Below are 24,150 nucleotides of genomic sequence, written 5' to 3'. Positions count from 1 at the left end.
CACACTCTCATGTAACTGAATGGACAGCTGTCTGTAAAATGCACTAGGCATTGCAATGCAGTTTTGTCTTTGTAATTGATGTAACACTGTCGATGACAGATCAGTATCTGCTTTTCAGATTGTGTAACCGCCATGTACCTGAATCTAAAGTAGCCAGGACATTACCCCAGTCCTGTACCAAACGGCAATCTTTTTGCACACTTGTGCTATTGGCACTTGTCAGTGAAGACCGTAGGGCATCTCATTAGTCATTTTAAATACTAAAAAGGTGTTTACTGTGCCCTTTGGAGCACTACCTGTCAGGTTATGTCATCAACACATGGGCAAATAGTGGCATTTGGGACAGGGTCTTGCCTGTCACGTCTGTGGTATGTTTGCCATGTGCTGGTGTGTGTGTGTATGTGCAGTAGAGTCAGGCCAGAGGTCAGTATGTGGAGTCCTTGGTGTTGGTTGATGTGCGAGTTGTGGTTGAGTCGTCTGGCAGCGAACCTCTGCGTGGGGATCCGGTGTGGCAGCGCAGCAGTGCAAACAGCTCACGGGACACACTGTTGGAGAAGGCTGTGTAGATCCATGGGTTAGTGCAGGAGTTTAGACTGGCTAGAAGCATCAGGATAGTAAAAGCAGCCCCTGCATGAGAGAGAAAGGCAAGGAAATAACACTTTGCATTTATTACTGCATTGACAGCTTCATGAGATTTGTCCCTATTTTATCATCTATCAGTTGAAAGCCTTAAGATTGCTTAGAAAAGTATTACTATTAAAGCACAGTGCAAATAATAAGAGTGACAGAAAAATTCAGAGCAAAAAGAAAATTCTTGCACAGTCTAAAGAAGTTTCTATATTCATATATTATGATTTAAATTACAAGAACTTCTGTAACTACAGTTAACATAGTTAACTAAGGTAAATCTTTGCAAGGAAAGTGCAAATTAACACTTAATTTCTATATAATACCTATACATAATATACTACTGTGTAAATGTTTGGATTTGATAACTTTTTATTTATTTATTATAATGTATAATAATAAACAAGGCAGTTAAATGCAAAATCTAAAAATATAAGCCATATGGAACCCAATTTAAGGCAAACATAAAAAAAAGCCTAGTTTTTAACTAAAAGACAGATCTATAGGAGTAAGCTTGTGTTGTTTTCATAGTGATTTGGTTGCCAGGTGGCAACCTGTCAGTGGTCAAACTGTGCAGAAAGTCCAGTCTAATACAAAGGTGTAAATACCAATGAGATTACCAAACACTCAGGAGAGTGAGCAGGTGTATGTTTGTCTACGTGTAAAGGGAAAGAAAGCAGGGGACAGTTAAATAAAGAAGAGGACAATAAAAAAGGGGACACGCTGAAAACATGATTGATTATTTCTGCTCCTGGAGAACTCCTTTCCCACAGACTTCAGTTCCAGCCAAGCTCGAACACACCTGCCTGCAATTTCCAAGCAACCTTGAAATCTCTGACGAATGATGTTTTTGATTGTACTTGGAACAAAACTCAGCTGGAAGGAAGATTTCCAAAAACGGGCATCTCTGTTTTTGAGATATTCCTGGAGAATGTGCTGCTTGTTTGGTTACGAACTCCTCCCTGCTGATGGCAAAACTCAGTCCTCAGTGACACGTGATTCTTTAGAAATCATTCTAACATGCTGACTTTCTGCTCAAGATACATTTATTATTATTATTATTATTATTATCAGTGTTGAAAACAGTTGCTGCTTAATATTTTTCTTAATTTTTTAAGGATTTGTGGTGATTATAACATTTATTTGAAATACAAATCTTTATGAATGTCTTTACTGTCACTTTTGATTAAATACATGCATCCTATAAACGATAGTTTATTTTTAAAATCATCACTAAATTTGAATTCTTTAGCTAAAATCACCCTGAATTTTTTTTATAAATATCTGGTTAAGCTAATGCACATGCACAAAAAAGTCTGTTGTCTGTATCAAAAAATGTATAGTCTATTTTCTATTATGATGTGAACCTCTTTAAAACTACATTGTACTGTTTTACCATTCCTTATTGTGGAGTACAGCCTTATTTTGTGATTGTACAGGACATGCATATTCATGTGTTTGCTTGGGTCTGACCTTGGTTTGGTGGGTTGGGGTCCCAGGCTGCCCATAACTGAACAATAAAGAAAGGAGACCAGCAGATGGTGTAGACCAGCACAATGACAAGAGTCATCCTCACTGTCTTAGACATGGCCTTGGTCACACCTGGGAGAGGCGGCGGAGGGTGCGAATAGTTGGTCGGAAGAGGAAAAGCATCTGGAAGCACACATGGCCACAGTTCAGAAGCTCCAGAGCTATTTGGGTGTCCAGCCAATGCACACACACTATTGGCTGATAAAGACTGGGAATGGGAGGGGTCTGAGAGATGGTTGGGGGTGTTTTGCAGGTGAGTTTGGACGGAACGGGAGGAGCTGTCTGAAGAGGGGTGGTGCCCAAAGCAAGGCTCGCAGATAGAGCTCCTACAGGGTAGAGAATGAGAGTAGCTATGATAAAGGCTTGAGGAGCACACTTCCTCTCCTGCATGATGTGAGGGGCTGCAGTGAGCTTGACTGAGACTGCTGTGTCTGCTCTGTCTGTTCCTCTCTCTGCTCCAGCCCCTGCCCCCCTCCCGCTGACCAAAGTGGAAGAAGACAGAGTTCCTCTTAAATTCTGCCGTTACCACCCGCTCAGACTTCAGGTAGATATTGTCATGGATTTCTCTGAAGATGCGAACCTGAGGTGAAAAAGAGATACATCAATGTTAACATACTCCTCCAATGGGTCCAGAGTTGTGTGTTATTTAGAACTGAACTAAGAATACATTTTAAATAACTCACAAAACTGTAAATTTGAATGTTAGGAAATAGAATTAAATGGAATAATATTACACTTAGCAGTTATATGTTTTTCAAAGTGTAGTAATTTGTGGTGGACATTTTATGGCGCTATATGGGGAAATACATTTTTTGTCTGTTTTGGCAGTATTTAAATTAATTAAGAAGAAAATGTACATGAATTACAATCATATGTGTTACAGGACTTCTGGGAATTAATATTTTAATTCATAGTTTTTTTAACCTCCAGAAAACATATATTTGACAATATTGTGAAGTAAATACACATAAGAGTGTGGTGTTAAACTATTTAAGTTAACCAATAAACTTTTTTTTCTGTAGCGTTTTACAATTTTTTCTTTTTTTTTTTTTACATTACAATGCATTTACTATACTTTTGGATAAAACCATTTTTAGAACTTTCCAAATGCATATATCCTCAATACCCCTACACTAGAAAAGATCAAAAGCTAGTCTGAGAAAAAAGATATATGGCAACAGTTGCTGGTCATAATATTTTTAAGGCGAAGCTTTTTGTGTACGTCATTTACATTTATGCATTTGGTGGGCAATGTATGCAAATTGTCTTGCATTGCATTCAAGGTATACACTTTATCAGTCCATGAGTTCATTCTGAGGGATTCAAACCGATGACCTTGGCATTGGAAAATAAATGGAAGCCAAGCCACATCGAAATTATTTGCAAACTTGTTTTGGACTATGGAAATTCCTCTGTGGTGTTAAAGTGAATGTTTTTGAATTGCAATAAAAGTAAATTCCTCTTCCTGTCATTCAAATTCAACATCCAACTCATGAATTGAAAAGGAGCCAATTATTAAATTCTACATTTCACCCAGCACTAGCACAACCATCAAGTTGTACTCTGCAGTGTATCTAATTTCCAAGTCTTTGACAAAAGTCTATTGTCAAAGCAATACATTCAATTAAAAAAAATGTGTAGACAGTGAGAGATTGAGAAGAATAAAACCTGGAGATACCTGACAGACAGTGATGATAAAGGCTGGCAATACAAATACAGCCACAGTCATCCAGGTGACATATGCTTTAAGACCCCACGGCTCAGCAAAGTGGCCCCAGCATTCGAACACCCCGGGGGACACCTCTGACCGTGAGAAGATGAACACCTGCGTGCAAATGAGGAGAGAGTCATGAGTACAACAAAATAGTTGTGAGCCAATCAAAAAACAGTCAGGAAAGGTAAGTTTACTCCTTACCTGTGGCAAACTGAGCACAAGGGCCAGGCCCCATGCAACCATAATGGGGGTGTTCCAGCGGGAGGGTGCACCTCCGCGATACGCTTGCAGGGGGCAGCAGATGGCATAGTGTCGATCCACAGTCATGGCAACAATCATATAAGAGGATGCAAACATCCCGACGATCTGCAAGTACTTGACAAAGCGACACAGAGCGTCAGGGCCCTGGAAGTGCTCTGTGATGTCCCACACCAGCTGTGGCAGCACCTGGGGACAAAATAAAGACATATCAAGTCAAGTCACCTTTATTTAAACATCACTTTACACAATACTGATTGTGTCAAAGAAGCTTAACATTATCAAACAGGATAATAGTTTGTCGATAATGCAAGATTATAAGAGTAAACACAATTTTCTAGTTAAAGTCACTTCATCATTGATTCAGTGATGTCATCGTCCAGCTCAGTTCAGTTCAAATAGTATCTGTGCAATCAAGTTGACAATATTAGCGAAATTAAGTGTCCCTAACTAAGCAAGCCAAAGGTGACTGGTAAGGAACCAAAAATCCATCGGTGACAGATCTACATATATCTGTTTCAGTCATGAAACTCTAGATGGTGCAGCCTGACAGGTCGTTTTACATGCAGTGACGTCATGGCCTTTACTGATTATTCAGCCAATGAGATCGCAAGCCTCCACCTCCCTCAGTACCACTTGTCTAGGAAAATTGCAATTGAGATAAATTTTTTTTTAAGTTCCAGGTTTGCTGTGCTTATTTGTAGTGCTGCACAATTTGGCCAAAATGTTTGTGATCATATATATATATAAATAGATGTTATTATTATCATTAAATAAAAATATTAAACTATATAAAAGATATTACTTCTACAACTACTACTACTACTTATACTTTTATTTCACCATACAATTACAATACTAATATTTATGGCTGCTTTTGTTTTAAATGAGGCAAAAAAAAGAAAAGTAAATTATTCATGCCGCCCTTAGAATATCTAGAACTTCTCTGCTGACACAACATTATTCCCACGCCTGATACTTCAACTGCATTTTAATAAATGTCACTATATGTTTCCATTCAGGTCAATGATTACTTAACCGTTAAGCTCATTTCACTGCACTCATCATTTTTAATAGTCTCAAGAGGCTGTTACCTGAAAGAAGGCCACTACTAGGTCAGCCACACACAGATTGACCATGAAGAGGTGCATGGGAGCGTGATGTTTCTTCCTACGCAGCAACACCCACAGCACAAATCCATTACCCAGAGCAGTGAGGGCAAGCACCAACCCCAGCACCCCGATCTCTGCCTGGGCCAAGGCTTGGTCCCGTACCCGCGGAGGGGCAACTGGCTGGATAGTGGGTTTCGTGGTGGTCCATGTCATGTTCTCTGATGGAAACAGCCAGAGGAAAGCCCCTGTGCCCCCATAACTGCTGCTGAGATTGAAGAGGGAGCTGGACAGGTCCGGTGGCCCCCCCATCTCCAGAACAGAGCGATTGGGCTGACCCAAATTCTCTTCCCAAGAGGCCATCCTCATGACCTACAATGAGAAGGACAGACATGTGAGGCAAATCCAAAACATCCTAATACTGATCCCTCGCTGGCCTAAATTGTTAAACAAACAGTTGTAAATCATTTTAATAAAATTAGGCCAAATGATTTTCATTTTGTTGTCTATTTCTGTATGGAGTAAAGGAATGGTGGCGTCTAAATCAAATGAAGTCATTACAGTGTCTCCCATATCATCTCAAATTAAATCGTCCATCTCAGCTTCTGTTTTTAGAGAAAGCGCTTGAAACATCACGTTAAATCATTGTGTTTTTAGCCAAAACAGTAAGAAATTTACTACACGTGCACTCGTGTTTTGAGGTTTGGAACAAAAGGAAAGCAAGTGAAAAACATAAATAATAAAATTGTTTATGAATTTATTAAAGATGTTTAGAAACACCTCCAATTTCTTTACGTCCAGCTCATTAAGATGCTGTGTGGTTTATTATGACCAGCTGCCGAAGCAAATTTATTTAGCGAATATCTGAAAAGCAAATCTGAGATTCTCTTGGGATTTGCTCATCCTTTGACTCCAGACACAGGAAACATATTTGCGGTGAGACTAAGAAAAGAAATAAAAAATATGAGAGAGGTATGGGAACAGTTATGCTTTAAATCCCTGTTTTGGATACACAGTTTGTGACTGAGGCATGGATGTGGAGGTGGGCAGGAGGATGGGCTTTTAAGGGCTAAATGGAGAAGGAAGCAGATTTTAAAGGTGTCTGTAATTATTATGTGCTGACATATGGTATATAACTAAAACAGGAGGCTATTTACTTTTTTAATTTACTTGCATTAAACTTAATTTTTTTGCCTAATTTATTGAATATGCTTATAAATTCCACACTTTTAAAGTGCATGCAATTTACCACACATGCATACATTGTATTAAGGAAATATGAAATCAAATATGAGTGAAAGCGCGAAAGCATTTAAGAAAACAACATCGGATAATTTATTCAGCATTAAAATATTTAAATGTTTTTAATTCAATGTATTAATTATTTTAATACATTCAATTAAACAAAACAGAGTACAGACATTTATAATGTTTCAAATAAATGCTGTTCTTATTAACGTTCTATCAAATCCTGAAAAATAAATAAATAAAGGTTTCTTCCAAAAATAAGCAGCACAGCTGTTTTCAACATTGATGATAATAAGAAACGTTTCAAATCAGCATGCCTTGGTGAGCATTAAAATAATAAAAATCTTAGCAAACTGAAACTTCTGAATGCTAGGGTAAATCATTTGAATATCTAAAAATATGTCACTGGAAAACAAGGCACTGATCTTGTGTGGTTTTCTCTGATATTTTCTTTGATTCTTCTGGTGTTTGTTAGCTCATACATGCTGCTTAGCCTTCCTTGAGTGTATTCCTGTCAACGTGTTTATGATTTATGAGAGGATTAGCAAGAATGGAAGCAGAAAGCTTTCGAATGCAGTTTGTTTTAAAATTAGCTCTTGATTTAAGTCCAAGTGTCTGAGACCTGCAATATTTCATTCACTTCATTCATCCTCACTCACTCTTGCTCTCACTCTCTTCATCCATCTGGAGTGGCGGTTTTCATCTTGCATTTGCATAATCAATTCACAACAGAGATAGCCACTTCAGAGCTGTGCTGGTTACAGAGTCCTAATGAAATCCTTCCAATTGTAACACAAAGCCTGGCAAAGTCTTCCTTTGACGTTGCTCGTGGAAAGCCCGTCAGTTGCTCTTGCTGTCCAGTTTGTCATCTATTCGCACTCTTTGCATGTCCCAACTACTTTCCATTACCTACTTTGATACCTCCTGGGAAAATACAGAAAGAGCCTCCTCACACGCTCTGGGTCTTGTCTGATGCACATGTGCTGGCACTGGCTATCCATCAGGCCCAAAGTGGCTCTGTGATGTGCCCCTGCTGGGCATGTGTGCATGAAGCATTCAGCCGGTTCTATATCGCAAGATAAAGCGTGAAAACAAGATCTCTTTCATATCTCTTTCATTTCTAATGTTGAAATTACATGGAAAGCAAATGGAATCTCCTCTCCAGAAATATCACGTGTCTTCTCTGTGGTTTTAAAAGAAATTGCAATAATTTCACACAATGTGGTCAGATTTGTCAAGGAAGAGTCTGCAATCAAATGATCAGAGATTTTTTATTTTTTAACTCATAAAACACTGACACTAAAAAATAGTGTAGACTTTTCTTAAAAAAAATAAAGAAAGAAAGTCATTTCTAGTATTTTACAAACACTTACAAAAAAACAGCAAGTAACTTTAAATCAAACATGACATTTTGGACATAAATTTTATTTAGAAATAAAATAAAAAGGTAATATGTGAATTACACATTTTTCGATACCATATTTTTTACCTGAAATATTTTTGTACATTTTACCTTTAATATTAATATTGAATGTATTTATACTACATTCTCATTTTTTACTTTGTTTTCACAACTGTGCATTGTCATTTTTCCATCTTAGCACTGAACATTAGAAAAATCTTGGAAGACTAAATTCATGTGGCCTTTGAATTTTATAGCTCTAAACTCTTACTGTATGTCAAAAATCGCATTGTTTTTATTTATCCTATATATTTTAGAAGAAACATCTTAAAACTATTGAAAATGAAGGTTGTTTTTTGTTATATATGGTTCTATAGACATCCATGGAACCTTTACATTGTACAAAAGATTCTCAATACTATAAAAAGGTTCTTCAGATTTTTTTTTATGTTCTTCACACTAAGAAAATAATGACCAAAAAGTCATTGGTGTGTAAACTTATGTTTTGGAACCTTTATTTATTTTTTAAGTGTGTCTCCTATGAAAGAGCAACCACTGCACAATCAAAGTATCCGATCAAAACCACACCAAAGCTAACAGAGATGTGTTCTCTTTCTCTCAAACCTCCGTCTGCTGGTTATCAGATGGACACTAAAAATATTTCACGTTTCCCGTGGTGCTCTGCTTCGAGGTCAAGGGGGCAGTGGAAAAGAGGAGATGAGATTGGTGGATGTGAAAGCCAACTGTGGAGAGCAGCAGTGCACTCATCCGTCTCATTCGCTCCTTTGCTCCTTTCTCAGTTTGTATCCTCTCTCTGTTCATCAAATCTCAAATATCATCCTTTTACCAGATCAGCCTGTCCTTGATATCTCCTCATCTATTCCAGCAACAGAACAATAACAGTTTCAGCAAAACTCAACCTGTTCTTCACTTCACAGCTGAGCTCTTAATGTTGAGAGTCAGATCTTTCAGATCTCATCTGCTGAATGACTCTCATGGGTCCTAAAAATGATGCTTCCCAGACCTGTGCCTTGCTCGGTGCCAGCCCGGGGTCATATGATGGGAGGAAAGACGGTCAAGGCACAGCAATGGGGTGCACTGGGACTTGAGCCTTTGACCCTTAAGTAGCACTTTCTAAATGTGCCTTTTGCCATCAAATAAATAAATATGGTGAAAAATGACAAAGGAAATACTAGGAGAGGTGAAAAAGAAAAAGAGATGGCATACAGAAGTGCACAATGGAAATCGAGTGAATTTAAAAATCGGAGAGGAAGATGATATAAAACCTCAGGCGTTTACTCTATAATATATCACTGGTTAAATTAGCGGATTAATGACAATTTACAGCATACATGTGAAATACACTTTGGCAATAACCTGTGTGTGTTTGACTGTGTGTGTGTGTGTGTGTGTGTGTGTGTGTGTGTGTGTGTGTGTGTGTTGTATATGTTTCAGAAATGTATTATATTTCAAATCAGGAAACTATGATATTGTAATGGCGAACTGAAGTTTGTCAAAGCTTGTTTTTTGCTCAGGTTTTGTGGTCAGCATTATAGTGGGTAGTGTCTCTGTTTCTAATGTTAACATAAAGTGCATTATTTCAATGAAAACATTTGTATGCTTTCCGTATTTTAGTAGAATTTCTGTAAATTGCATTTAAAACTGATAAAACACAAATACTCCAAGACTTACATAAGAACAGAGCAAAAGCTTGACTGAGAACGTAGCAGATGACAACAGTTGCTAAGGTAGAAATACACTTACACTAATGTATTTAATGTTGGGCTTAGCGAAGGGTCAGTTGGTCTGTGAGCTTTTAGACAGAACACTAGTTTCACAATAATAGTTAAACGGTGAAAAAGCAATGATTTATTTATTACCTAGTGGATACTGGAAACCAAAGTCTTACCTCCAGCACCGGAGACATCACTATGACCTAATTAATTCAATTTACAATTTAAATTTGTTATATAAATATACAAGTTAATTGTGCAGCAAAGATTACATTTCATAATAATCATATTGAAAATAGGAAATAGGCTTAGATGTTTGACCAGGATGGTTTCTTTAATCCTTCTGCCGCTGAGACTGAGTGGTCAGATCTCACACTGAGCGGTGATGAAGTGCTGATGAGGAATTTATCAATGTACGTCAGCACATCAGACGAGAGCATTATGTGGCTACACTGGAATCTGTGTGCGTGCGTGTCTGGTGGACTAGGTGAAAAAGACATGTATGGAAAGAAATCCCTAATTTATGAACGTCTCCCTGGAATGCCTCACAGCAGGAGAAGCTACTGCGAAGTGCAGCATCCCTATCTTTAAAGGGATGATAGAGAAGAATGGAGGGATTGAAAAGAAAGTGTCAGTTGACGGCAGCAGATGACTTTTGTGTATCCTTTCTAATATAAGTAGCTGTCTGCCAGTCACATACTGTGGGGTCCATTTTAAAATCTGTATTTTCCCATTGAAACCTGAAGGTAATTTGAAAGTTTGAGGTAAAAAAAAAAAAAAAAAAAAAGTTATGATGTAGCTACAGAAATTATTTTTTTGGGCCAATAATTAAATGGGAAATTATACAAAATAGAAGCATTTCCACTAGTTGTTTGGTTTGAACTGTACACATATCTAAAAAAAAAATTTATTCACTTGGCTTTTATTAAATATTCCTGCTTTATCTAAAAAAAAATAAATAAATCCCTTGCAAGCACATCTTGCTCCTTTATTTTACATCTTTGTCAATCACAGGAAAACAGCCACACCACAGGAAGGATGACGGAGTGATCCACCTATTTTCATCTGTTAACACTGTTGTTTATCTAACCCATTCTTACTGTCTGTTTGTCCTTTCATGTTCCAGCTCTATTCTGAACCCCAGAGTCCCTCCCAAAAACACACCTGCATTCCTCAAACCCTGACAGACATTTTAGTACAGTATAGCTTAATGAGGTATAAAGTAAAATATTTAGAGTCTTTTCAGGTAGGTACAAATTGTATACAAGATGCATGAATAGGTGTGTGTGAGAATGAAGACATGGAGATCTTGGAAATTGGTTCATGCACTGATGACTTAAGTAAATGACTCTACATTTACTCATTAAATCATCACATATATGCCTGTTTAAACAGATCACAGTCTTTAAATGCACACTGAAACCTTGAACAAATATATTGCTTTCGTCTGCATAGTCTTGGCCATACGCAACAAAGGAAGCATAAGCAAATTCATCATCAGGCATCAGTTGGCTTTAAAACCTCCCAGGTTTACAGAGAGATGCTGTGTTTGTTTACTATAACAGGATTCTGTCCATGATTTCAAAGTTCTTTGGGAGGCACATTAACTTCTGAGGCATAAAACCAGTCTCGCGTAGCCAGACCTTCAGACTGATGACTGAAGGTCTGGACTTCATGGCAGCTTTCATTGGCTAAGACCCACCCATGAGGCCGTTTGACAGACATGTAAAAAAACAATCACAGTTTGTTTCATTCAGTGTCACGTTTCGGGGTGTGGAAATGTCACCACAATAACAAACCCATGTCTGAAAACTCTCGGACGTATTTGAAAGATTCTATGCCGTAAACTTTATAGGGTACATAGTTTCACCTAATCTCATGTTTATCTTGAGTACCTATAGAGGAGTACTGCATCCTAAATAACTCCAAAATGTCTTTTCCGAGAGAAATGCTCATATAAGGAGTTCCTATCTCGTCTACGTCATTAGATCCATGATCGAAAAAAAAAACAGCCGAAACTTGTACTAACCTGGAAGTAAGATTTTCAGCATAGAAATTCTCTGTCATTCGTCCAAATAATTTTTTTCAAACTTTGGCCATGTTAAGCATGAGAATCCATCTCTTTAACACTGTGAACAACCCTGAATACATGAAACACCATTGTACCCCCCCCTTTAAATATTTCACATACTTTTGAGAATCCAGCGTTTAGCTTGTTGTCACAGTTGTAAACACGACAGCTTTCTTCTTTCATGAGGGGGTTTGGTGCCACGGTATCTTCGTTTCTGGACAGAACGTTAAAGAACGTGACACACACGTCTCCCGGAAATCCTGTAGAATTCAATCAATCTGATGATGACTTCGACACTGCTGAAGTGATTCCACTTTTGTGTCCTATGTTCATCACATTTAGCCAACGGTCCGTGGGCATCTGAGGCTGAGACTAGCATGAACCTAACCCTGGTAAACACACTGAAATTTGGAACAGCTGTAGGCAACTAACTTTACCTAGTCATTCTTTTTAGTCCACAGATTAATGAAGCTTTGTAAGTTTTCAACAAAAGCAGGTCACCCATGTTTATTCAAGATGACTGTGATTCCAGTTTTGCAGCGTTAACAGGTTTAATTGCATAGCTACTTTTGTTGTTTAAATCCTGAACAATTTAGCATGCGATGCTCTGAAGATTTAAATGAGTCACTGCATTAAGTTTTCCTTCTCTGGATTAATGCATACTGTATAATCTATTTGTAAGCCTACATACATTAATTTAAGCCTAAATTCCTGTTGTCAAAAGCCATTCAATCATAAATGTGACCACCCCACATAATCACATTGACCAAGTGTCCAATGACTCAGCAGCCATGGGTAAAGCTTTTCATGAAAGACTGTAAAGCATTTTCGAGTCTTATAATTAAGAGGAAAATGAAAAGCATCAAGGGCAATTAGCATTGCTCTGAAACACATAGGCTCCTGTAAATGATGGATGTACTGTGACCTTTACAGCTGACCTCAGCCATCAAAATCCACTGGACCGAATGGGCATTTACCTCAAAATTTGATGAAGCGCAATCATTTTACTAAATATTTTATATTACATTGTGCTCTAAAGTTAATTATTTCATCATTGAAGATGACTCTGAACTGACAAATGAACTGTGATTTAACCTTAAATCCAATGAGCTCCATGCATATTCTGCCCATATTCTTTACTCTAAGAAATCCTGTTTAGATGCATTATGAGAACCTGGCAGCTATTTAGTCGCCAGAAGTTCAGAAAAAGTGATGACAGTGTTTCAGGCATTTCATTTCAGACATTTTGGTGGCTGTATAATACAGTTAATATAGCAACCTACTTGAACTATTAAAAAATTACACAATGAAACAAAGCTTATCAAGTTTTCCATGAGCATTCACAATGTGCACAATATTATCCACATGAACACAAAACACTTTTAAGGTAACACTTGACATTTGATACATTAAATGACTAGCAATATCAAATGTTACCTACACTTCTTTAAATAAAATAGCTTATGATTAAATGTGATGCATCACACAGGGAATTCTGGGAACGTTATTTTAATGTTTATCAGGTCACTGATTTTATGTAGCTACAAAAACACATTTTAACAGTATTTTAATATGTTGCTTTAACAAAAAAAATTTGTCATCGTAGAGTATGAGGTAGGATAACTAATATTTTATCCAATTTTTTCAGCAATTTAAGGTAACAGCTGAGCAATTATTATTATTATTATTATTATTATTATTATTATTATTATTATTTAAATGTAGTATTTTACATTATCTTTCTCTTCAAATTACGAACATTTTAAAAGTCCTAAAATCAGAAGTGCTCGATCTCCAAATGCTGGACAGACACGTTAGTTAATGTTCTTTTATTACTGTCTTACCTTATATCTCTAAAGTAAGAAAATACCGCAATAGATACATTTCTCAGTACATAATAGTAACTAAATATATGAATGTATTCAACAACATTAAAGTCGTTTGACATTGTAGCCCGGAAGGGAGCACGTGAGTGGCGCGCGCGAGCAGAGCGCGCTGATTGATTAGCAGCACTTACCGTCAGGCAGCTCCGCTTCTTCAATGTAAGTATTGCACTTTGCGATATAATCCACAGTTTTCTTCACGAACTAAGCCATATAATGCTCTGTCCATGCCACGTCCAAGCCTTCTATGTTGACAATCAATCAGTTTTAGATATCCGCCGTCTACCATTGTAACTTTGTTTGGGAATTACGTAAAATATAAAGCACTTTTGCCAAAATATTCTGTTCTGTCATTCAAAGCTCATTTTACCTACAGAGTTAAATGCGCTCCAATCCTTTCAGCTTTCAGATAGAACAGCAAAGTGCGTCTGTATGTCTTTCTCTCTCTGTCTGCTATGTCTCAGTATATTCTCTGATCTGGTGCGCACTAAACATAATTTGGTTGGGCTACTCCTGTTCCTCCTACTGTCTCCCTCCCTCTCAAAGAACTCCTCCCTAGCCCTCATGATCTTACATCCACACTCCAAAACCTTCCTGCATCCAGTTTCTCTAAACAGACTCTTTCAAAAATGAATAACTGATACATATATATGTATAGAGAGAGAAACAAAAATATACCCTTTCAAATGGTATTAACATATTTAACCAGCATGTAACTGTAGAACATTCCTACATTAATTAGGTTAAGTACATTAATATTTGTTTATCAGCATTATGAATAAACTGATCATTTTAACTCACCCTGACATCTCAATACAATAATTTACTAAGTGTGACAAAATTCAACAACAAAAGTGTACAAAAACCTAATTGGTCAAACATGCGACCATATTGGTCACACGGAATAATTATGTCCTTAACAAAAAAAATAAAAAATAATAAATACAATTTAAAAAAAAATTAATAGATTTTTTCCCCCAGACATTAACCATTAACATTAACAATAACCTAAACTGTAAATGCATTTAAACATAATTATGTTAAATATAGTGTTCACTTTCATGAAGTCTACAGAAGCACAATTATTTTACAGTGTTTCAGCTTCTTATGGAATCCAGAATGCTATGAATTGTCACATGCTGATCTGTATCAAAGAAGAATTAAAGAAGGTGTTTCTTAAGTGTTTATACAGTATTATATACAAATATATATTTATGAAATGCAAAACTTGTAAAATCGCAGCTGACTTAAGTCTAAGAGCAAACATTTATTCCTCAGGACAGATCTGTGGCACATAACTGAAAGGCTTGTTTGTGTAGATTCTGGTAGATTCTGTCTATAACCAGTTTGGAGTTATGTCACTGAAGTAATCACACTTATGCATACGTATGCACATTGACCTTATTGTAGTCTTGTGTATTCGGTTTCTTGGAATTGTGAAGTCTATTCCAGATTCACAGGAGTGAATGATGGCTTTGAAACTCAACACTCTTCATCCATCTTCATAATATGTGTGTGTGTGCCATCAACACATAATAAGAAATCCCATGTTTTTATTTTCCCTGAAGGAGGACGAAATTAGACCTGACAGGCTCATTATACTCTGAAATTAATCACATTAAAGGACAGATTAAAACATGGAAGTGATTACACACTTACACTGAATACATAAACATGACAGTGTTCAGCCTCCGAGCGTTTCAAACACCTGCTCCTCTGAAAGGGATTAAATGGAAATTTGAGAAAATGACGGTCTCTCTTTTCTCTGCAATTCAAATGAGCGCAGAACTCCATCCTCAGCAGTCAGCCCCAGTGCTTGAGTCAGCCAAAACATAAAAAATGACATAAATCCCTTCCCCACTTTTTTTTCAAGCTCTCCCTCAGTCCTGCCTAATAATTTTTTCCTGATGACAGAACAATGGATAGATAGATTAAATAGATGGATGGATAGAGAAGAAGAAAGAGTGGGACTGATTTGAATGTTTAAAAGTAATTAATTGGGTTAATGAAATAGATCTACAGGACTGATTCATGGTTCGGTTAGCAATGACCCTCTGTGCGATTGATTTGCTCCCACAGAGAAACAGAGGCGTTGTGAAAGAGTCTGTTCATTCTTACTACAGAGGCAAGCGCGAGTGTCTGCGCACACACTAGTGGCACTGAAAGAGGGAGAATGCCACATGCCCATTACTTAAAGAGTGTATCTGAGCGAGAGAATTCGATTTCTGTGACACTTTCTGTCCATAGACCAAATCAGTTATCAAACCTAGTACAGCTTGTCCCAACCAAGCAGGTCTATAATACCTGGAGAAAGCTATGTTGTGTTAGTGTTCCCATTCATAGCAATGGTAGTGGCTTGGCTGGCACAGGAACACCCAACAGCATGTGATTTGATTTCCACCCTGTTTGCTCATGTGGGTTCAGCTCTGACCAATCACTTGAGCACATATGATTTTGGAGCTGTGTAAAAATGGCTTCATATAAATGCTGGTTGGCTTAAATTTGGATTGCTGTGACGTAGAAGACAGCAAAACATAAAAATAATTCATTTCATGCTTTTAAGTGTCCAAAAATATCTATGTTGTACCAATATCTCTTATGTAATGAACACTTATTATTTATAAGTTGCTGGAAAAAGAAATAAATTCTGTTTACTATGTTAAGTAACTTTGTCTTTGGAAACTTCATATTAACTACATTGACATGCAACGAAATAATCAGTTTGTTATTTAAACTGATGGCTAAATTATACTAGAAAAAGCCTTAATGAATCAGAGGAGTTGTGTTTGACAGAAAAATGTTTAGCCATGTAAATGCTTAAATTTGAATACTTTATTTTGGTACAACAATAACCTGCGCTCATGCAGTGATTTGTTGCATATGTTTTTAGGAGATTGAATATTTGCTACATATACAGTATACTGAAAAAACAGCTTTTGCAGTAGCTCTGGTGACAACATTTTTTCAGTGGCTTTCTGCATTTACAAACGTGGCGATTTTGCTCAGAATACACCTATGCACATGTAAACGAATATGTGGATCAGAGAAAGTCAAGGATTCATATGCACAAAACTTTCAGAATCTGAAACCACACACAAGATATCTCACTTGTTCCTTCTAGACACCAATGAGATAAAGGGAAAACAAATGGAGTCTCCGCAGATTCTCCTGACAAAAATACCTCATGTGTCTCTTCAAGGGTTTCGGAAGAAATCCTAACTGTGTTTTTTATTTAACAATGTTTTTATTTAAATTAAACAGTATATTAGATATTTAACTGTTCATGTCTTACATTTGGACTAAGTTTGCTGTCATCAAACCATTATCATTAACTTTTGTTCAGAATGCGCACATGTAAGTCGAGGGTTCATATGCACAAAACTGTCAGATATATTGTTATTTTTATATTTATCACTGAACAGACCTTTATACAGATTATCCCCTAGTCCAATATTTGCTGCTGAGAAAATATTTATTTACACTCTCTGTCAATTTGGTTTCATATTGTCTTGCGGACTGATGTCCAGCTTCTCGCTGCAGTCTCACCATGTGAGCAGAATCATAAACGAGTGGTCAGAGGTGAGACTGAGGTATAACGGCTCCCTTCACAACTTGGCTCATAAAATGCTGTTCTCTGCAAAGAATAAGACAGCACATATTATGACACTTTGAGTGGTGTGTTCACTATTAGGGAGCATTTGGTGCACATATGGACAAAATATTAGAGTTGATTTTCTGAAGGCGACATATCCTTTAGGAGGGAACCTTGTCTGTCTTTATAATGGACTTGTATCAAAACTTCCTCTCGTTCTAGGATTTAGCCCAAACTCCCCTATGTCCTTGTAAACGTTATACTGGAGACCAATTTTGGCTCTCTCCTGAAGTTTCAGATTCCCATTCTGGTGTCCAAGATGTGCTAATAATTTATTGAAGAGACAGTTGTCTTGGGGGACTGCTCTAAAATGTGTTTTACAATAAATTAATCTTCTGAGCATTGTGGTTAAGGGACTTAGATGTTGTGTGAAAACCTAAGGGGTTCATCGACGAATAGATTTGTGTTTTTATGATCTTGAGAACCCATGGAGCTAGAAGAAAGACTCAGGCAGCCAACCGAACACAAATGAGCTGAGGTGAGAGAAAGATGTGGAAAACCAGAAATCTCTTTTTGGATTTGTTATCTTATACTTCTGCTTTCTATTTCCCTGACATTCTCTCCTTGCCCCCTTATATTTTCCATAAAACAATGCCTTTCAGCGGTTATATTTTGACATCCATTTTTCATCACCCCGGTCTTACATTTTTCACCAATGGCAATAAAAAAATAAAAAAATAGAGAAACACCAAAATATAAGGAATGTTAGGCTCGCCAATAAAAGCAGGATTAACAGTTGTTTTAGCCTTTTCTACTAATTGAAATTGTCCCAAGAAAATCACATTTATAGTTATCTCACTTATTCCTTCCAGACAACAACAAAATCAAATTGAAAGCAAATAGGGTCTCCGCAGATACTCCTGACAAAAATAGAAGCAAATCCTAACAATATCATTATGTGTGTATTAAAATGTATCAGTATATTATAGGTATTTAATTGTTACATTAAATTTCAGCAATCAGGGTTATTATCATTAACTAAACCCTAAACCATTTCCATTTTCATACTGTACATTGTTGTGATGGCTGAATTCACTTAAAGCATGTCCAAATGTTATTTATAGTATTTAATTTTTAATTTAGACAAAATTTTGCAGTATTTTAGATGGTATCTGTCACTTATTGTCTATTAGCCAAGACATGAAAACAAAGTGTTTGTCTGACATGATTTAATATTGGTGCAGCAAAGCTCATTTATCTGCACTATCTACATAAAAACTCAAAAGTCGCATCCTTTGTGTCTATTTTTTCTCTTATTAGAAACATATTTGACATGCTCATACAAAGCCAGGAATAGAAGTCCATCAAGTCCTCTGAGCTATGGAAGAGAAACTGTTGAGCAATAACAGATTCCTCTGGGGTAAATACAGATCCTAAAGCCTCACTTATATGTATAACCCATTACTGCGCTGTAGTGATTGTGTGTGTTTAAGTGTGTGTGTGTGTGTGTTTCATCATATAATACATAACATGACAGAGTGCCATTTCATAATTATCAATTACTGAAACTGACCAAAGAAATCATATTGTGTGTGATAGCACAATATGCTATCATTATGTCTAATAGTTTACGACCATGGATCCCACTGCTATCTTAATCATGAGGGGCCCTTAAACACACATGAGCATCTGTCTAATCATGAGAACAATGGTGGTTGTCAGCAGTGGTCCTGTAATATATACAGAGTACATAGGTTAGGGTGAAAGGTTCAGTTCATGGGGTTGCATACATCGTTTAATGCAAATTCAGGGTTTAAGGTTATTTTATAAGTCAAGGTCACACATGTAACTACATAAACAAGGTCTGATTGACAGAGAGAAGGGATGACTGCATCTGGATCTGGATTACAGCAAGTGCATCTGATTAAGGTCTGAATCCTTTGAGGAAGGCATGAGGGGGAGAAAAACACTTGGATCGGGATCCTGGAGTTGGGTGCCAAGTTAGACAACTCAAAAATCCAGCTGCGGGCTACAGTTATCCAGCCTTTTACTGGACCTTCAATTTAAAACAAACTTTGTGTATTACACACATTCATGCACATCCGCAAAAGCTCTGAACTGCTGTTCTAAAATAGAACTCGAAGTTCAGGTTAGAAGGTATAAAATTATACAATATCAATTATTGATTAAGATCAGGGCATTGTATTAATTCAGTTTTGTGTAGAGAACAGCATAAACATAAAAATATAAATACTTTTATTCAGCTAGGATGCATTTAAATAATCAAAAGTGACAGTAAAGACATTTATAAAGTTACATAAGATTTATTTTTCAAATAAATGCTGTTCACCTTCTATTTGAGTTCTGAAAAACATGTATCATGACTTCCACAAAAATATTAAGCTGTTCAACTGTTTTCAACATTGATTATAATAATAAATGTTTCTTGAGAAGCAAATCAGCATTTTAGAATAAGTTTGGTTCCAAGTTGAGTAAAAATTGGTTTTCTTTACAAAGAAAGTGGCTAGATAAAAAACACTATTTTTCTGTTTTAAACTTTTTATATAGCATCTTTAGGTTATAATAACATAAAATATTTCAATCCATGTTTGATTTTCAAAGATTTATTATAAAATTTTATTATTTTTTTCCCAAAATGCAACTCCATGATCCTTTTTTTTTTCTCAAAATGCAATAAATCCATTAAATCAATATGAAAGTTATTTTTCACATTGAAACTGATGAAAATACACAACATAGTAAAGTTGATCCACATATGACAGCCTCTGAAGTTGGTCAGTACTAATTATATTATATCAGCCGTTGTTAACTGACAAGCTGCGCAAATCCAAGCTGATAATGAGCGTGGATTTGCACAGCTTGTCATTTAACAATGGCTCCGTGTAGTAATAGCTGCTCTATATGAAATCACGCACCTGATGGAATTTACCGCTGATTAGAGAACCGGCTTTACTGACGAGGTGCGCATTAATCATCGGCGGATATATATCGTGCACCCCTACTTATTTACAGGCACTGGACTAAAAATACATTAATTAGTCATCGCTTCCAAAATGAATTCAATAGGTCATCTTGTAAATGCTATAAATTAGTTACAGCAATAAAAGAAAATTTCATCATGAACAAGAACATTAACAAGATTCATCTTTGCCGTGTTACATTTATTTAGTTGACTAGTGCTATGTGCTGTATTAACAAAAATATAAATGGCATTTATAAAAACACTACCCCTGACAAGCTACGCAATATCACGTTCATAATCAAATGCGATTCATCTAATAAACGCGATATAGCGCAGCTTGTCAGTGATCTATGACTGTGTTTTAAATATTGCTCCATCTAAAAGCACAAGATGGAGATCTACCGGTACTATTAATCACAGTATCTGCTTTACTGACGAGATGTGGATGACAATCACATGTGATTTTGTACGCAAAGTACAAAGTAGAGGAGTAAAACTAAGATGCAGAGTGTAGTCTATTCAAAGCGCTGCCATTACTGTCTAGAGTGCATGGAATGGTACGCTGTGATTGGTTGTTACTGCTTACAGTGCGTGGAATGGTACGCTGTGATTGGTTGTTACTGCTTACAGTGCGTGGAATGGTATGCTGTGATTGGTTTTTACTGTTAACAGTACGTGGAATGGTATGCTGTGATTGGTTGTTACTGTTAACAGTACGTGGAATGGTATGCTGTGATTGGTTGTTACTGTTAACAGTACGTGGAATGGTACGCTGTGATTGGTTGTTACTGTTTACAGTGCGTGGAATGGTATGCTGTGATTGGTTGTTACTGTTAACAATACGTGGAATGGTATGCTGTGATTGGTTGTTACTGTTAACAGTACGTGGAATGGTATGCTGTTATTGGTTGTTACTGTTAACAGTACGTGGAATGGTATGCTGTGATTGGTTGTTACTGTTTACAGTGCGTGGAATGGTACGCTGTGATTGGTTGTTACTGTTAACAGTACGTGGAATGGTATGCTGTGATTGGTTGAGTGGATATATCGCATTTTCCAGAAAATGGAGACTGGCGCTTGTCGCAGTTTGGAAAAAAAGGGAGAAAACTTAATAACTCTGCGAATATCACATTTTGTGTATAATTAAAAATGGAAATTCAATACCCACCAAAAACAATACTGATTTTGGCGGAAACTAATTTTAATTTTTTTAAATGGCATTTATTGCGTTTTGGAACCAAACTCTTCATATGCTAATATCACAACAAAAACTTCAGTTGAGTTGAGTTTTTTTTTAAACTCCAAGTTAAGTTTTTGATGTGTTGATAACGTGACTAATGCTTTTGTTTGAATCAGCCAATTGATTTAAAATAGAGGTGAATACATTTCATGAGATTTCACATTATTAATTAATTGTTAATTTATTCATATGTGTGCTGATTGTACATAAGCATGTTTTTAATATCTCTTAATATGTTTTCCCCAAAAATCTTTATAAACTAATCTTTATAAATTAATATATTTCTTGAAAATACTGTAATAAAAAATAGCTTTGGTTTCATTTTATTTTAAGGTGTCCTTGTTATACATTTAAGTAATGAGAATATTAATTAACTACATGCAAGTTACCCTAATCATAACCCTAACCATACAGTAATTACATGTAATTATGCATCATTTATTGTTGTTTTAATAGTAAGTACATGTGACTTGTGTCAAGGACACCTTACACACAGTGTTACCCTAGCTTTTTAAAACAAAATGTATATAAATGGTACATTTCTGAGAATTTAGAATGTAAAATGAGCTTTAAGCTAGATTTTTAAAAGATATTTCTTTCCTTCATGGTGTACTCTCTTATTTGTCATTAACCCTTCTGTCTTTTGCTCAGTTAGATCGGTGATTTGTCCTGTGGTAACAAAATCCCCAGGAAACGGCCCAGTCTTGAGCACATGAACTGATGTCCTTTATGTGCTCTGCAGCTTTCCTCCTATCCTCTCAAAGCTGCTCTATACCACTCTACACATATATTTCACACCCACCGCTCTACTGTTCTTTGATGAAAGATGGATGTAAGTATCCCAGAGCAGTTCTCAGTGAGGTGCATTAGTCATGCTTTGATTAATCACTATTATACGGCTTAATTAAAAGGAGCAGAGTGTAAGTGAGCAATTACATCAGACCGTTCCTCCTCAGACTGTCATCTGTACTATTCTCTCACCACCTTACAATAGGCTCATTACAATGGTTCCACATTTGGCCATTTTCCTTCTCTCCCCAGATAACTTATTCAGTTTTCTTCAGTCAGTGCTGTGGGAATTGCAGAAGCAGATTTTACTCAGGCCAGTCTGTGAGTATCTGACAGCACGCTGTAGGGTCAAAGATGAAGAAGGACCAGGACATTCACCCAGCCACATAGCAATGAGAGAGGGGCTCCTAATTCTTGGCAACTGGCCTGCTTTATAGCATTGTATTTTGTGCAAACAAGAAGTAATATAAATATAAAATGGAGAAAAACTAAACTACATCAAACTACATGTATTTACACTATCATTCAAACGTTTTTCTTTCAGAATGTTACAAAATATATTTTTAAATTCAGAATGTTACAAAATTTATTTCACATAAATGCCGTTGTTTTGAACTTTGTTCGTAAAAGAATTATCAGCATTAATAATGATAAGTTTCTTCCTGATTATAAAATCAGCATATTAGAAATATTTCTGTAGGATCTTGGAACACTGAAAACACTGAATTCAGATTTGGATTACTGGAATAAATTTAAATTTTTTTAATATATTAAAATGCAAAACAATTATTTCAAATTGTAATAATATTTCACAATATTACTGTTTTTACTGTATTTTATTTTAAATATACAGCCTTGGTGAGCATAAGAGACTTCTTTCAAATACAAAAAATCAAACCCATCTCGAACCTTTGAACAGTAATCTATAAAAATAGAAATATAAAAATACTATTTTGTCAGAGTACATGGCTATTTCTAAATATTTATTTTTATTTATTTTTAGTTTAGTTTATTTTTAACAGGGCTATGATAAATAGCCAAACCTTGACCTCTGATAAATAGCCAAATCTTGACCCGCTGATGGTCATTAGCATATGTTGTCTTTTGGATACTGCTGTGATGCTGTTCTCATCAGGCTTTTTATGGAGAGAGTTTTCTGTCATCATTTTCACCCTTATGTTGTTCCAAACCTGTATGACTTTCTTCTTCTGTGGAACACAAAAAGACATATTTTGAAGAACACTGGGCTCTGAACAACACTTTACATCATTCATTATATGGAAAAGAAAAATATGTCATCTTAGTGTTTCATGCAGAAAAAATGCATGCAGGTTTTAAGTTCTGAACTTGACAACAGCTAGACCAGCACTAACCAACCTAAACCAACAAGGAAATTAATCAAACAGAGTATGTGCATCACAGTGGATGTATATGGCAGGTGTTTCATTACAGCAGAAGAATACAGTATGGGTTCGGGCATATGTTGTCATGTTGCATTAGCAGAAGCCGTTAGCTATTAAAAGGACAGTTCACCAAAAAATGTTTAATTCTGCCATTTATTACTCATTCTCGTGTCGTTCCAAACCAAAGGCCTTCGATTCATCTTCAGAACACAAATTAAGATTTTTTTGGATGAAATCCGAGAGCTTTCTGACTCTCCCATAGACAGCAACACGACTACATTGTTCAAGGCCCAGAAAGGTAGTAAGGACATTAAAATAGTCATTGTGAGATCAGTGGTTCAACTGTAATTTTGTGAAGCTACAAGAATACATTTTGTCTCCAAAGACAACAAAAATAACTACTTTACAACAGTTTCTACCTGCTTGTTTCTTTGTGCACAAAAACGTATTCTAGCTGGATCATAAAATTACTGAAAATTGTAACAATGTCCTCATTACCTTTCTGGGCCTTGAAAGTGTCAGTTCAGTTGCAGGGTAGGAAAGCTCTCAGATGTTATAAAAATATCTT

At 36.3% G+C, this 24,150-nt stretch overlaps 2 protein-coding genes across 2 annotated transcripts in view; both read right to left on the bottom strand.

Moving 5' to 3' along the window:
• The window catches only part of LOC132118078 (myosin-7-like), a 151,802-nt gene that overhangs the window by 94,542 nt on the left and 33,110 nt on the right, over positions 1–24,150 (bottom strand). The window lies entirely within an intron of this gene.
• On the bottom strand, positions 185–14,033 carry LOC132118072 (vasopressin V2 receptor-like). Its single transcript, XM_059527590.1, has 6 exons — positions 13,710–14,033; positions 5,224–5,610; positions 4,073–4,318; positions 3,836–3,982; positions 2,101–2,737; positions 185–627 (listed from the first exon to the last, which is right to left on the bottom strand). The coding sequence occupies exons 2-6, from the start codon at positions 5,605–5,607 to the stop codon at positions 425–427; spliced, it is 1,617 nt and encodes a 538-aa protein (XP_059383573.1). The 5' UTR covers positions 5,608–5,610; positions 13,710–14,033; the 3' UTR covers positions 185–424.

Source organism: Carassius carassius, chromosome 37, assembly GCF_963082965.1.
Source record: "Carassius carassius chromosome 37, fCarCar2.1, whole genome shotgun sequence".
Taxonomy (NCBI): domain Eukaryota; kingdom Metazoa; phylum Chordata; class Actinopteri; order Cypriniformes; family Cyprinidae; genus Carassius; species Carassius carassius.
The sequence above is the reverse complement of the archived record's forward strand: the minus strand, read 5'-3'. Positions and strand labels throughout refer to the sequence as shown.